Genomic DNA, 14,244 nt, shown 5'->3' with positions numbered 1-14,244 from the left:
CAGTTATTTTCAACTTCCTTCTTTCACACACTTTCCCAAACTTTGTCACTAACTTCCTCAATCCCTCTTCTGATCCTGCTACAAGTGCAGTGTTGTCAGCAAACAACAACTGGTTTATCTTCCACCTTCCTCCATTTTCTTTAACCATCTCCAATCCCAGGCCCACTACCCTTGAATTTACCTCTTACACCATTCCATCCACGTATAAATTGAACAGCCAGGGTGACATAATACATCCCTGATGAAATCCCACCATTACCTCAAACCACTCACTCTCTCCATTTCTACTCTTAACACACACCCTACTACTCTTGTAAAAACTCTTGACTGCTTTTAACAGTTTCCCTCCTATCCCATATATCTACAATACCTCCCACAGTGCCTTCCTGTCTACCCTGTCATAAGCCTTTTCTATATCCATAAAAGCCCAAAAAATAGCTTTCTCAAGTATCTGTCTTACCACAAAAATCTGACTTATATGACCCCTACCTGTCCAAAACACACATTGTTCCTCACAAATTACTCCCTCTGTTCCTCTCCCAATCCTCTCAATTAAGACCCATGAGCCTTCCCAACTAAACTTAATAAGCTGATCCCTCTGAAACTACTACACTCACACTTGTCCCCCTTTCTCTTGTAAAGTGAAACTATACAGGCACTCCTCTAGTCCTCCGGCACTCTACCCTCTCTTAATCAAACATTAAATAACCTCACCAGCCAGTCCACCTCCTTTTTTCATACATTCTGCATGACATCCATCCAACTCAGGTGCCTTACCTGCTCTCATCATCTCAACAATTGCCTTCACTTCATCTTTCATTATTTCTCCTCCATTTTCCTCACTCATCACAGTCATTTTCTTAGCGCTTCCCGCTGCAACTATTTTTCTCTCCCTTTCCTCCTTCACATTTAGCAACTCCCTAAAACACTCTGCCCATCTTCCTCTTACTGCCTTCTCTTCCATTATCATCTCTACATCTGCACCTTTTACCTTTTCTTCTCTACTTGATTTGCCTCCTCTTCCTCTCTTAATTTCTTTTCAAAACACTTTTTTTATTACTTTAAAAATTTTCTGTCATACTCTTACCCCATTTCACATCTGCTCTCCTCTTTGTCTCCTTTATCTTATACTTTACTTCTCTTCTCTTTTCTTTGTACCTCTCATGATTCCCTTGTCCTATTTTGTAATCAATCTGTGAAAGCTTGCTTCTTCTCTTCTACTACTTTCTTTGCTTCATCATCCCACCACTTACTACCCTTCTATTTCCTCCCGTCCTCCTTGTTCCACACACCATCTTTGCACACCATGTCACTCCCTCCTTGAACCATCCCCATTCCTCCTACATTCTTAATTCTATTCTATCCTTCACTCTCTCCCACTCTTCTCTCAGCTTCTTCTTGTACTCCTCCTTTTCTTTCTCATTTAAGTAGTTCACTCAAAGCACCTCCCTACCTTCTGTCCTTTTCCTCTTTCTCCATCTATCCTTCACTCTCAACTTAACTTCCACCAAAAAATGATCTGATATTTCCCCACTCTCTCCCCTTAGAACATGTACATCCTTAACTCTTCCTACTATACTCCTGGTTACCACTATATAGTCCATTAACGCTCTATCTACCACCCTCTCCCAGGTGTACTTATGCTTGACTTTCTTCCTAAATACTGTATTTGTTGTCATCTCTCTAGACACATCTCCACTATCAATTCTCAACTATGATTTTTTCCTGGAACTCCACACTTCCCAACAACTCCGTCTATTGGTTCATTTCCTACCCTAGCAATTAGGTCTCCCAATACAACTACAATGACATTTCTCCCTAATCCCTCTATGGCAGTGGTTCTTAACCTGGGGTACCTGCACCCCCAAGGGGTACGAAACCTTGAACCTGGGAGTACGAGACAAGGTAGCCAGTGCAATGGTACTGTATATTTTCCATGAAAAAAGCAAAGCAAGGTTTGTATCACTATCCTTTTCATATGTTTGCATTGTATTTAAATTGGATGGGGGTACGAGAATTTTTTCAGAGATGCCAAGGGGTACGGGCAGTAAAAAAGGTTAAGAACCACTGCTCTATGCACTCATTGAAATCCATCCAAAAAGCCTCCCTCTTCTCTACACTCTTCTCACTACACTACCAGGCCCATATGCACTTACAAAAACCCACATCTACCTTCCCAGCTTCACCTTCAGCCACATTAACCTAAAAGAAACCTCTTTCCTCTCTACTACATGCTTACCTACTTCTTCACTTACTAGTATAGCCACCCCTTCTCTCCCTCATCCTTTCTTCACTCCTGAGAACCTCTCAACTACACTCCCAAACTCACACTCACCCCTCCTTCTCAACTTAGTTTCACTCAATGCTAACACATCCATCTTTCTTCTCTCAAACATATTGCCTCTCTCTACTATTTTACTCTCATCTGTATCACATCCATGCACATTAAAAGACCCAAACCTTAGGATACTGGTTGGAAAACTCCTAGACCCTTTTATGCCTTTATTTTTTTTAGGAATGTCTCCTTTGGGGCTACAGGGAGAAGGATGCCTAGTCCTAATCCCTGTCCCACTTCTCATCACTTCGTACAACTAAAGCGGGAAGACTTGATGGCAGTATTCATTTCCCTACAACAGGGTTAGGCAAATAAAGGAAATGAATATTCAGATAAATGGTACAGGACAGTAACAAGGAGTGGGGGGATAGCATAACAGAGGGAGAGACACAGTATAATAAAGTATCATCATTTCTCTATGAACAGAGATTTCCTCTATCGCAGACAAAATGATGTGTGGCTCTGGTCCATAGGGACACCCAATATAGACCCTAAAGTATCAGCTGCACACTACTTACCCACTATAACATGCAGCCAATACCCCAAACGGTACCACACAGAAAAATATTAAAACTGGAAAACATAGGAGAGACACAAGGTAACCTACTAAACTGGATGGATGATTTCCTACATGGTAGAAAAATGAGAGTAGTGCTCAGAGATAAGTGTTCAGGTAGGGAGGTGATTATTGGAGTTCCACAGGATCAGTATTGGCTCCAATAATGTTCACTATTTATGTGAATGACATGGATGAAGATGTAGAATGTTACATGAGCTTTGCAGACAATGCTAAATTGTTGAGGAAAGTGAAAATTGAAACTGATTTTGAATCAGTACAGAGAGACCTAAACAAGGTTTGGAAATGGAGTCAGAAGTGGGAAGTAGACTTCAACATTAAGAAATGTAGTATGATGGACTTGAGTAAAAGAAAAAGAAAAAGAAAAGTATAAAAAAAAAAAAAAAAAAAAAATATATATATATATATATATCAGGACACTATACAATTGGAAGAAAGGAAGTGAAGAAAGATCTGAAAAAGTCCTGGGAGTAATTATCTCAAATGACTTGTCTCCTGATAAATAAATAAAATTGTTGGAGAATCCTATAACTTACTTAGATCAATTAAGGTGGCTGTTACCTATTTAGATGAAGAAATGGTTAAAAAAAATATTAGTCACAATAACAAGGCCTAGGCTGGAGTATGCTGCGACACTATGGTCACCCAGTACCAAAAAGAATATAAAGAAAATTGAAAGAATCCAGAGAGCAACCACAAAAATGGCCCCAGCACTTTCAAACCTGTCATATGAGGAGAGACTGGCTAAATTGATATTGCCAACTTTGGAACAAAAAAGAGAAAGAGACGACCTACGGACCATTTACAGAATCATGAAAGGCACGGAAGTCTTTGACAGAAAGGACCTACTAAATTGGGACAAGAGAAACACAAGAGGACATAAAAAAAAAAAAACTAAAAAAGGAAGGTAATAGAAGAGACCTGGAAAAAAGTTTTCCACAAAGAGTGGTAGATGGTTCGAACAAACTGGACAAAACAATAGTGTGTGCAATAACCACACACTAATTTAAGAGCAAACTAGATACTGCAAGATATAAAGATGGGACACCACAAGCACAGCTCCCCTTCCTGTAAGATACAACTAGGTAAATAGGTAAATACATAGCCCCACCTTTACCTATCTAAACCTACAAAAAGCATTTGATAAGGTAACACACAAGAAACTAATAAGAAAAATAGAATCAATAGGTGGCATCAGAGGAAAATTATTGGAATGGATGGAAGACTTCCAGACTGGGAGAAAAATGAGGGTAGTAATTAGAGATATTCAAAATGGAAAGAAATGATAAGTGGTGTCCCGCAAGGTTTGGTACTAGCTTCAATCAAAAAGGATAACTATAGAAGAGATCTGAAAAAATCCCACACAGAGTGCATACCTGGAATAATTTAGATAAAGAAACAGTGTGTGCAAACACTATTCAAGATTTTAAGAAAAAAATTGATGCTGAAAGATACAAAGATGGGTCACCATGAGCATAATTCCCTTCCCGTATAATACAACCACAGAAATACAACTAGGGCAATACATCAGACCACTCACTCTTTCCATTTCCAATCCTAACAAAGGTTCTACTAATCATGTAAAAACTCTTGACTGCCTTTAACAGTTTCCCGAAATCTCACATATCCACAAAGCCTCCCATGGCGGTTTCCAATTTACTTTGTTTTAAGCTGTCTCCAAATCCATAAAGGCCCAAAAACATCCTTTGCCTTTTGCTAAAGCCTTCTCACAAATCTGCCTTACTACAAAAACTTGATCCACACATCCTCTACCTTTGCTAAACCCACACTTCTCACCAATTACTCCCTTCGTTCCTCTCCTAATTCTCACAATCAAATCCTATGTGGTGACATGACACTGCCCTGACATAGCCCTACATTTACCTCAAACCACTCACTCTCTCAATTTCCAATCCTAACACAGGCTCTACTACTTTCATAAAAACTCTTAACTGCCCTTTAGTTTTCCCCTAATTCCATATATCTTCAATACAACCCACAACCCCTTCCTGTCTACCCTGATGCCTTCACCAAATCCATAAAGGCCCAAAGGACTTTTGTCTTTTACAAAGAGGGGGGAAAGGGTGGTGGATGGGAGTTGAATGGGTGGGAGTGGGTATATGCCTTTTGACTTGGCTAACTTCCTGGTAAGGGGGAAAAGACTTTGGTATATAGATAGACAGCTTTTTACCAAAGCCTTTTCATAAATCTGCCCTACCACAACAGTTTTATCCACACATTCTCTACCTTTCCTAAACCCCCACTGCTCCTCACCAATTACTCCCTATTCCTCTCCTAAATCTCCATTATCATACATGAACACTTCCAAAGATTGTCTAAAACTTAAGTGAACATTAATCATATACAATGACCATTTTATTCCTTCTACAGAAAATAAATAATTCTCAAGCCTTACCTTATATATTCTTGTGCAAAAGCAACTTTGTTGATGATTTTCCAGAAGATTCCCTGAGCATGTTCATCGAAAAGTTCCTATAGAGAAATAAATACATATATTAATCAATAAAAACACTGCTTATATCTACTCAATAGTCTCACCTAGAAAAAAAAAATCTTGGTTACAGCCACTAAAACTGATGGAGTAATATATTCCTGTAAAGATAAGTTACAGTCTTGTTAAGGGACTGAACACCTTGAATCATTAAATTTTCATCCAAAAATCGAATTTTAGAAATGGGCATATCTGAATAATATAAACATCCTAAAAGCAAAATATGAATGACTTTTTCCTCCTCAGCGTAATGGAGGGAGTTTAAAGGGCCTGGGAGGCATGTAAATTTAAATGGCTCATGCAAGAATATGCCCTAAGTATCTATAAATATGTCTTGTTTTCGCTTGTCTAATACCATGAAATGGCTATATTTTTGTATGTTTGGCATAAGCATGACTTCCTCTTCCATTGGTGTGCACAGCACGCTTCAAGCCTAAGTTACCCATCAAACATCAGCGTAGATTGATGCATAAACACCTAACTGACTGTGGCGATATTGTGTTCTTGTGCCGCTGTTTGCCTTATTTCCTGGACATTACTACACTTACTAGATGTCCAATCATCAACTACATCACGATAAAGAGGAAAACCAAGTGAAAGATGAAAAAATTGAGCCAAAAGTGGAATGAAAGTTGTGCTAGAAGGCGGGCAAGGCGTGAGAGGCTTGGAGGAGGGATCCCATTTCCTCGTGCGTCACCACCTCCACTGTCAACACCATCTCCACCACCAAATACCACCACAGCTGACAAGATGCTTTCTTCGAAATGAAGAGAAGATGAGGGAAATTCAGGAGGAAAAGAAAATAGCTGGCAAAGGAGAAACATACGGAGCTGGGATCGCGCCTGTATAGGATCAAACACCTTTTTGGTAAGCTTTGTCATTGAGCAGAGGAGAGGCACTCATTCCTGATAAAAATAAACCACTCTGCAATAATTTAACAAAGTGATGACACCCCAGCAGTGAGGCTTTAAACCAGTAAAAGTGCAAAATCTTCAATTATTGTTGGAGAACTTCTAGAACGACGCAATCTCCTTTCTACCTACATCTACCTGCTCTTATCCACAAGACGAGTATGCGCATACGCATGCACATGCATTGCACCCCAATGGGTGTAAGATGGTAGTCAAGACCTGACGGACACCAAAGGTCAAGCGTCGCGGTCAAGTCTATTGTCATGAGACTCCAAATTATCAGGGTCATGACCTCAGACACGCACAGCTGTCACCAAACCCTTGGTTCCTGCTAATGAAGATATTGCCACTTCGACAATGAATTTCCACTAGGTTATTATTCTCACCAGTCCACATTCGGACACATATAAATGATACAAAGTGATGTATCATCATTTCTTGTTGCCCCTGTATGTAAATTAAATAATTTCGATGTCTAGTCTTGCTGGAAACAGCGACCAAGTAAATATTTTTCCCTTGTCGGCAACCTTGCCGGATTGATGTATATAATGAACCGTTCCTCTTTGGAGAGCGGGAGATATTCACTCGAATAAAGACAAGAACTTAACCTCTTCACTCCGGGCCAAAATCTCGCGGGCAGCATTAGCTGCCAGACGTGCGATGTTGCATCATAATACTTGCATTATAAAAGATAAAGTAACCCCTGTAATGCTCATTCTCTTTCAGCTGTGAATTTTGATAACCATAGAAAATATGATGAAGCCAGTTTACAGAGTATGGGGGTCACGCAGGTACAACTACAATAAATATAATCAAGACGCCGATATGGCAGCCTCGCGTACCCACTTGCTCCTCATGATGCCTACGTAGGCGTCACCGTATGGAAGGGGTTAAGCTTGTTTTCCACGCCTCCAAAGAAGCCACTCCACTCGAACACTACCCATATGTTGTGAACAACACCATCCAACATTATGAAAAGGACCACTTGGCGAGTAACTAATACATTTTAATGTAATATATATAATAGATATGTATATACATAAAAATATTTACTGTCAACTTATTCAATATACGATGATGATGATGATATGGTTTAACGTCACACACTCCCCACCTATCGGGAGGCTAGGATGGTGCCCCTCACAGAGGGCTTTGTAGCATGGAATCTAATGAACCATGCCCTTGGTTCAACTTCACTGGTGGCAGGATTCGTTAGTTAGACCCATCCTTGACTATGCGGTACAGTTTTGGTCTCCGTCTTATAGAATGGACATCAATTCATTAGAATCAGTACAGAGGAGAATGACCAAAATGATACATGGACTCAGAAATTTACCTTACAAAGAGAGGCTTAGGCACCTTAACTTACACTCTCTGGGAAGATGCAGAGTGTGGGGTGATCTAATAGAGGTGTTTAAGTGGATCAAAGGCTTTAACAAGGGTGAAACAAACAAGGATTTAAACTGGACAAATTTAGATTTAAGAAGGAAATAGGCAAGAATTGGTTTACTAATAGGGTGGTCAATAAATGGAACAGACTTAGTAACCATGCAGTGAGCACTGAAACTATCAGTTGTTTTAAGAAATGGTTAGACAACTTTATGGATGGGGATGACAGGTGGTAATAAACATGGAACTGCCTAGTGTAGGCCTCATGGTCTCTTGCAGTCTTCTTCATCCTTATGTTCTTATGTACAGTATACAAACAATATGTACACCTAGTGATAAATTATGTGAACCCCACATGGCCCCCTAACCTAAGACACACAACATTCTACAGACTATACAGAATAAAGTCCTAAAAACAATTACATGTTATACAAATACAACAACTACAGACCATCTACACCAGGAAACTAAAGTCCTCAGTCAACAAGACCTTGACATGAGAGACAAACAAATGCTTGCCACAGCCTTCACAAACACAGCCCACCCACTACAAAACAGGATAGAACACCCATTCATGCTACAAAATTTCAAAACAACACCCAAATACCTTTATCACAAACAAATACTCTCTTCCTCCACAACCACTAGAGACCCACCTCCAGTAGCATATCCATAATCATATTGCTCACTACTCCATCAACAGACTGAAAGACAACACAATGCTACATACCCAACCATGTGATATCCATCACTCTCTACCCTCTCTCCCCAGAGAGGACAGAGTCCACCTGACCTTGATGTGGTGTGGTCACCATCCAGCCCTTCTAAGCTACCAGAGGAGCCTGGATGACCACATCACAGATTTAACACTTCACCCCATACTACACAACAGATTATAGAGAACTCCATTGTACATAATTGCACATGCCAACAACACAACCTATAATTAACCCCTTTGTAGCTATGGCGTTCCTCAGGGGGATGGGATTCCTCAGCCAGAGAACAACAACCAAACTAGTTTCCAGCCTAGCAGACAAATGATACGAGGTAAAACTAAAATGCACCGGATCTGCCAACTTTGAAAAATTAAAGATAAAGAGGTGATATAATTACAGTAATTAGATTACTAAAGGGTATAAATTTCACTGACAGAAGAGATCTTTGATTAAGGGTAGGAGGGCTTTAAGAAGTCATGAGAGCAAATTAGGGAAGACTACATAGTTACAGCATATGAAGAAATACAGTTTTCCATACAGATGCATAAATACTTGGAATAGCTTAGAAGGTGATATAGCCCAAACTGGAACAATACATGAACTCAAATCTATTTACGATAATTGGAAATCAAAGATACAGACTAAGTTGGATCTATACATGGTATAGATAAATTGGGGAGTAGGAGCTAGGACCCAAAAAACATTGCTCCATTCCCATATACTATAATTAGGTAGATGAGGTAAACAGGAAACAAGGATGACCCTTCATCCAAGAGGAGCTAAGATGAGAAGGAGGAGAGGGTGGTGGATGGGAGTGAAATGGGTGGGAGTGAGTATGTGCACTATGACTTTGCTACTTCCTATACAAGGGGGGAAAAGCCCTTTGTATATAGATATATAAATAGGTAAATAGTTAAATACAGATCACATTCCTCACTTCTTAGCTTTGTATTAGTATGAATAAAGAATAATCTTACCTGCACAATGGTTTCATAGGGCATTGGTTCATTTGAATGGAGAAGACGGTTAATTGTAGAGCGTAAGGCTTCCCGAGTTCCATTGTATTTCTCAGGATCCAAATCCCAACCACCCGCAAGCCATTCATATTTCAGGTGATTTGTATCCTTTCTCCAAAGGATGACAATATGGAACACGGTGTCAGACAGACTTTCTGAGCCTGAGTATGAGATATTTCTTATCAATAAACAAATCATCTTAGATGAAAATTAAATGTGAAACATAGCTGGACAAAATTACAGTGAATATCTGTCTTCAAATTATAGTAATCTCAACAGCCTTTTTTCTGAACCCCATTATTACAAGATTTATGTATATTGTAGACAACTTTTATACCTTGTGTAACTGAATACTCCCCAAATCTGAACATCCTGCACCTATATCAGTCTGGATATGGGAAAGATTACTGTATCTTTCATACGAGACACTACTTGCAAAGTCTTGTTAAATTTCAAACCAATGTAATCTAAAATTCTGTACATTCTTTCACTTACCTTCAGTTAGAGCATTGATAAATTCAATCTGCTTCTCCCTGAAAATGTATGTGTATCTGACCCTTTCCCTTGCACCCACACCTGTAGCAAAATCACGCAGTGCCTGTCGGCTAGGTTCATGTGCAGGATTATCTTCTGTAACTAAGACAACACAAAGACGACGTCTTGCTCGCATGGACTCCACTGGACACAAGCTGTCAAATACTGCCTGAAATGCAAAAATGTGATTCTAAGTAAGATCAGCATACCTCTATCAGCAAGAAAAATAAAATAAATGGATAATTAGTATTGGCAAGACCTTTAAAGAGACATATTTGTATTCTTACTTGGTCACTGATAATTCACCTGCACTTAATTTCCTTCTTTGGGACAGTATCACACCTAATTGAAAGACTATCATGGAACCATGGAGTTGCAGTGACAACCTTATACAATAGGTTATATTCAAATTATTCCTACAATTGATGTGATACATCTCTTTGTAAATATACTTTATGCAAATAATATTCCTTTTCAACAATCATCATTTATATTCTATTTTTGTAAAGAAATCCATAATAATCACATAAGCAACCTTATCTATCACCAAAGGCTTTCACTTTATTCATTTGTCTACATTAATATTACTATGAAATTTTCTAGTCAATTTCTGTATGAATACATCAATAAACTCACACCAGAGAAAAAGGGGAAAAGGGAAAATAGGTCACAGGAGTCCTAAGGTGATTAAAGACTCATACTGCAGTATCTTACTGCCTTTGCCTATATTGTGATTGTTCAAGTACTAACTACAGTTTGTTTTGTTAGTGACCCAAAGTGCTGAGCCCAAAAGCTCAGTTTTTGGCTTGTTAGAAACTTCCTCCAGATTTAGCAAAATGTCAACTAAGTGATCCACAGTGCTAGGTTTCATAGCCTGATTTTTGGCTTGCTAGGAGTATCACAACAAATTGGTGACCTTCTGGAGTGACTCCCAGCTAGCTCATTCCAACCCTACCACTCTGCTACCTCAGCCTGCCCAGTTACCCTGGCCCAACCCACTATGCCAGCTCTCTCCACAGCCCTGGCCCACTTACCAGCCCATTAACACCATCATCTACACATCAACCACACCAGAATGACAGACGAACACACATAGGCTGTGAGTGCCTTACGTGCACCCTCCTTCTCCACCCATGACCAATCATAGTGGTTCGCTATCATCAAGTGCAACTTCGAAGCAAACCACATCACCATCAGCCTAATGAAGTTCACCCATCCCAGCAGCCTTCTGTCACATGAAGTCCTTTTCCATGTCTCAGACACCATCTCCAAAGCCCCCTTATCTGCATACCAGGAACTGAACTCAGCTGTTCTTGTCCACCTCTTCCAGGAGCTGATGTCAAAAGAGCTTGGCAACAAGAAGCTACCTTACTTGCTGAGCCACACAAAGAGACTACTCAGAGAAAAGTACATATCATTCAACCAAGGCTCATTCAGCCACCTCTTCTACCAACATCTAATGCCTGCCATCCAGCACAACTTCTTCAGTATCAAGAGCAAGCTTTTGCTGGACAAACTAGTTAAACTCTCAGATGATTTCATGGTTTCTGTCCCAGCTAAACATCCTACTGTATCAAATGTCAACAAGACTTCCAAAACACCAAAATTGGCTACACTTATCTCCCTACTTGCTTTTTGGGTTAGTGCTTTCCAAAAGCAGCTTAACAGCTCCCACAGCTGACACTCCCCATCATCACAATAACACTGTCACTGCTCCACATCAAGAGGAAGGCCCAGACACATACCTGGCATCTGCTACTACCACACCTGGCTTGAACATGATGCTGAGAAGTGCACACAGCCATGTAATTTCCAATTCCCACAATTACACAAGACTGGCAGACACTAACAATGTTTGCTGACATATATCAAAGCAGTTCCACATCTTTCATTTATTTTCAAACCCTAACTTTCTCACTGATACCAGAGCTGAAGTTAGTGTCCTGCCTGCCATAGGAAGCCAGTCACTGCCAACCTCGTACCTCTATACAGCTAACAGAACCAAGATATCTACTCTCAAGAGGCAGATGCTTCAGATGATTCTCAAACTTCACCAGTCTTCAAAGTGGACATTCTATGTTCCAGCATTTTCACAAATAATTCTTGGCCCTGATTTTTTTTACTTGTTTCAATCTTCTGAACAACATAAAAAATTGCAAGCTCCTTCTTACATCATTTTCATCCACTGGCAGACCAATAGCTGGTGAAAGCAGTCCACTATCAGTTCAAACAATAAGTTTGTCTCCCACCTTAAGTCCTTCTCAACACTGACACAGCTATCCATACTCCAGCAGCAAGCACCATTCAATATACCATATTGAGACAATTGGAACTCTGACCCATGTGAAGGCTCATCATTTAGCTCCTGAATGCCTCAAACTAAAGCCAAGTTTAAGTCTCTCACATGCAAAGGAATCATCAAGCTCAAACAACTGGTCATCTACACTCCACATCATCTCCAAAAAGAACAGTGACATCATACCATGCATTAGATTTGCAGACCATCACAGACGGGTACCCTGTGCCCACCATCCAGGAATTCTCATCACAATTTACAGGACCTACCAGTGATAGTGGACTGGCTGTTAAGATTGTTTAATGTTTGTTTAAGACAGGGTAGAGTGCCAGAGGACTGGAAGAGAGCCTGTATAGTTCCACTTTACAAGGGAAAAGGGGACAAGCGTGAGTGTAGTAGTTTCAGAGGGATTAGCTTGTTAAGTGTAGTTGGGAAGGCTTATGGGAGGATCTTGATTGAGGGGATTAGGAGAGGAACAGAGGGAGTAATTGGTGAGGAACAGTGTGGATTTAGGACAGGTAAAGGTTGTGTAGATCAGATTTTTGTGGTAAGACAGATATGTGAGAAAGCTATAGGAAAGGGGAAGGATGTTTTTTGGGCTTTTATGGATATGGAAAAGGCTTATGACAGGGTAGACAGGAGGGCACTGTGGGAGGTTTTGCAGATATACGGGATAGGAGGAAAGCTTTTAGGAGCAGTCAAGAGTTTTTATGAGAGTAGTAGAACGTGTGTCAGGATTAGAAATGGAGAAAGTGAGTGATTTGAGGTAAAGGTGGGACTTCATCAGGGATGTGTTATGTCACCCTGGCTGTTCAACTTATATATGGATGGGGTGGTGGGTCAGGGATTGGAGATGGTTAAAGGAAATGGAGAAAAGTGAGCCAGCTGTTGTTTGTGGATGACACTGTGCTTGTAGCAGGATCAGAGGAGGGATTGAGGAAGTTAGTGACAGAGTTTGGGAAAGTGTGTGAAAGAAGAAAGTTGAAGATAAATGTGGGTAAAAGTAAGGTGATGAGATGTACAAGGGGTGAAAGTGACAGCAGACTGGAAGTGAGCATTAAGGGAGAGAGACTGGAGGAAGTGGATAGTTTTAGGTACTTGGGTGGAAATGTGGCAGGAAAGGGAGGAGTGGGGGTGGAGGTAGAATGTAGATTGAGAGAAGCGAGTAGGTGCCTTGGTGGATTAAAAAGTGTAATGAGAAATAGACATTTGGGAATGAATGATAAGAGGAGATTGTATGAAGGAGTGATTGTGCTGACAGCACTGTATGAGCCAGAAATATGGAATATAAAGAGAGGAAGAGAGGGGTTTGAATGTGTTTGAGATGAGGTGCCTGAGAAGTACGATAGGGGTTATTAGGCTGGATAGAGTGAGAAATGAGATGAGGAGAACAGGAGTGGTAAGGGAGTTGGGAGATAGGGTTGATGAAAGAGTGTTGGGATGGTTTGGACACATGTGAGTAATGAGTGAAGAAAGACTAGTAAAAGAGGTGTGGAAGGCAGATGTGGAGGGAGTGAACATGAGGGGCGACCTAGGATGAGATGGATGGATGGGGTAAAAGGGGCTTTAGCAAAGAGGGGAATGTCTGTAGAGGAAGGACGGGAGAGGACAGAAGACAGGGGTGAATGGAGAATGGTTGTATATAGATGATATTGTGATGCTTGAGGTGGAATGGGTGGGGGATTGGGGGTGAGGTAGTATGTGTGAGAAAACTTTGATGCAACCCGAAGGGATTTCTCCCCGTCATCTCCCTTTCTGCATGGGAAGACGGAGAGGGGGGTCACTGATTTTATGAAGCGGCCTTGCTGTGGATGTGCTATGTCTTACAATACTGCTTCTGACCCAGGACAGTGGACAAAATGCAGAGATGACCCATAATCCAGGAGGTGCCAAGATAAGAGGGAGAATAGAGGGTGGAGGGGAGTGAAGTGTATTAGGGATGGAATAGGTGGGAATGG

At 40.6% G+C, this 14,244-nt stretch overlaps 1 protein-coding gene across 6 annotated transcripts in view; it reads right to left on the bottom strand.

The window, feature by feature from the left end:
• l(3)80Fg (dnaJ homolog subfamily C member 16 l(3)80Fg) overlaps window positions 1-14,244 on the bottom strand; it is a 154,452-nt gene that overhangs the window by 53,074 nt on the left and 87,134 nt on the right. For all 6 annotated transcript variants that reach the window (XR_012965710.1, XR_012965712.1, XR_012965711.1 and 3 more), the window contains exons 9-11: window positions 9,952-10,159; window positions 9,418-9,617; window positions 5,329-5,405 (exon numbers count right to left, since the gene is read on the bottom strand). Coding sequence is in view for 3 of the 6 variants with exons in the window: in XM_076172811.1 (XP_076028926.1) it covers window positions 5,329-5,405; window positions 9,418-9,617; window positions 9,952-10,159 (485 nt within the window). In the remaining 3 variants the exon portion in view is untranslated. The remainder of the gene's footprint in view (window positions 1-5,328; window positions 5,406-9,417; window positions 9,618-9,951; window positions 10,160-14,244) is intronic.

The sequence above is a fragment of the Oratosquilla oratoria genome, chromosome 33, assembly GCF_046742065.1.
Source record: "Oratosquilla oratoria isolate Oo_2021 chromosome 33, ASM4674206v1, whole genome shotgun sequence".
Classification (NCBI taxonomy): domain Eukaryota; kingdom Metazoa; phylum Arthropoda; class Malacostraca; order Stomatopoda; family Squillidae; genus Oratosquilla; species Oratosquilla oratoria.
The sequence above is the reverse complement of the archived record's forward strand: the minus strand, read 5'-3'. Positions and strand labels throughout refer to the sequence as shown.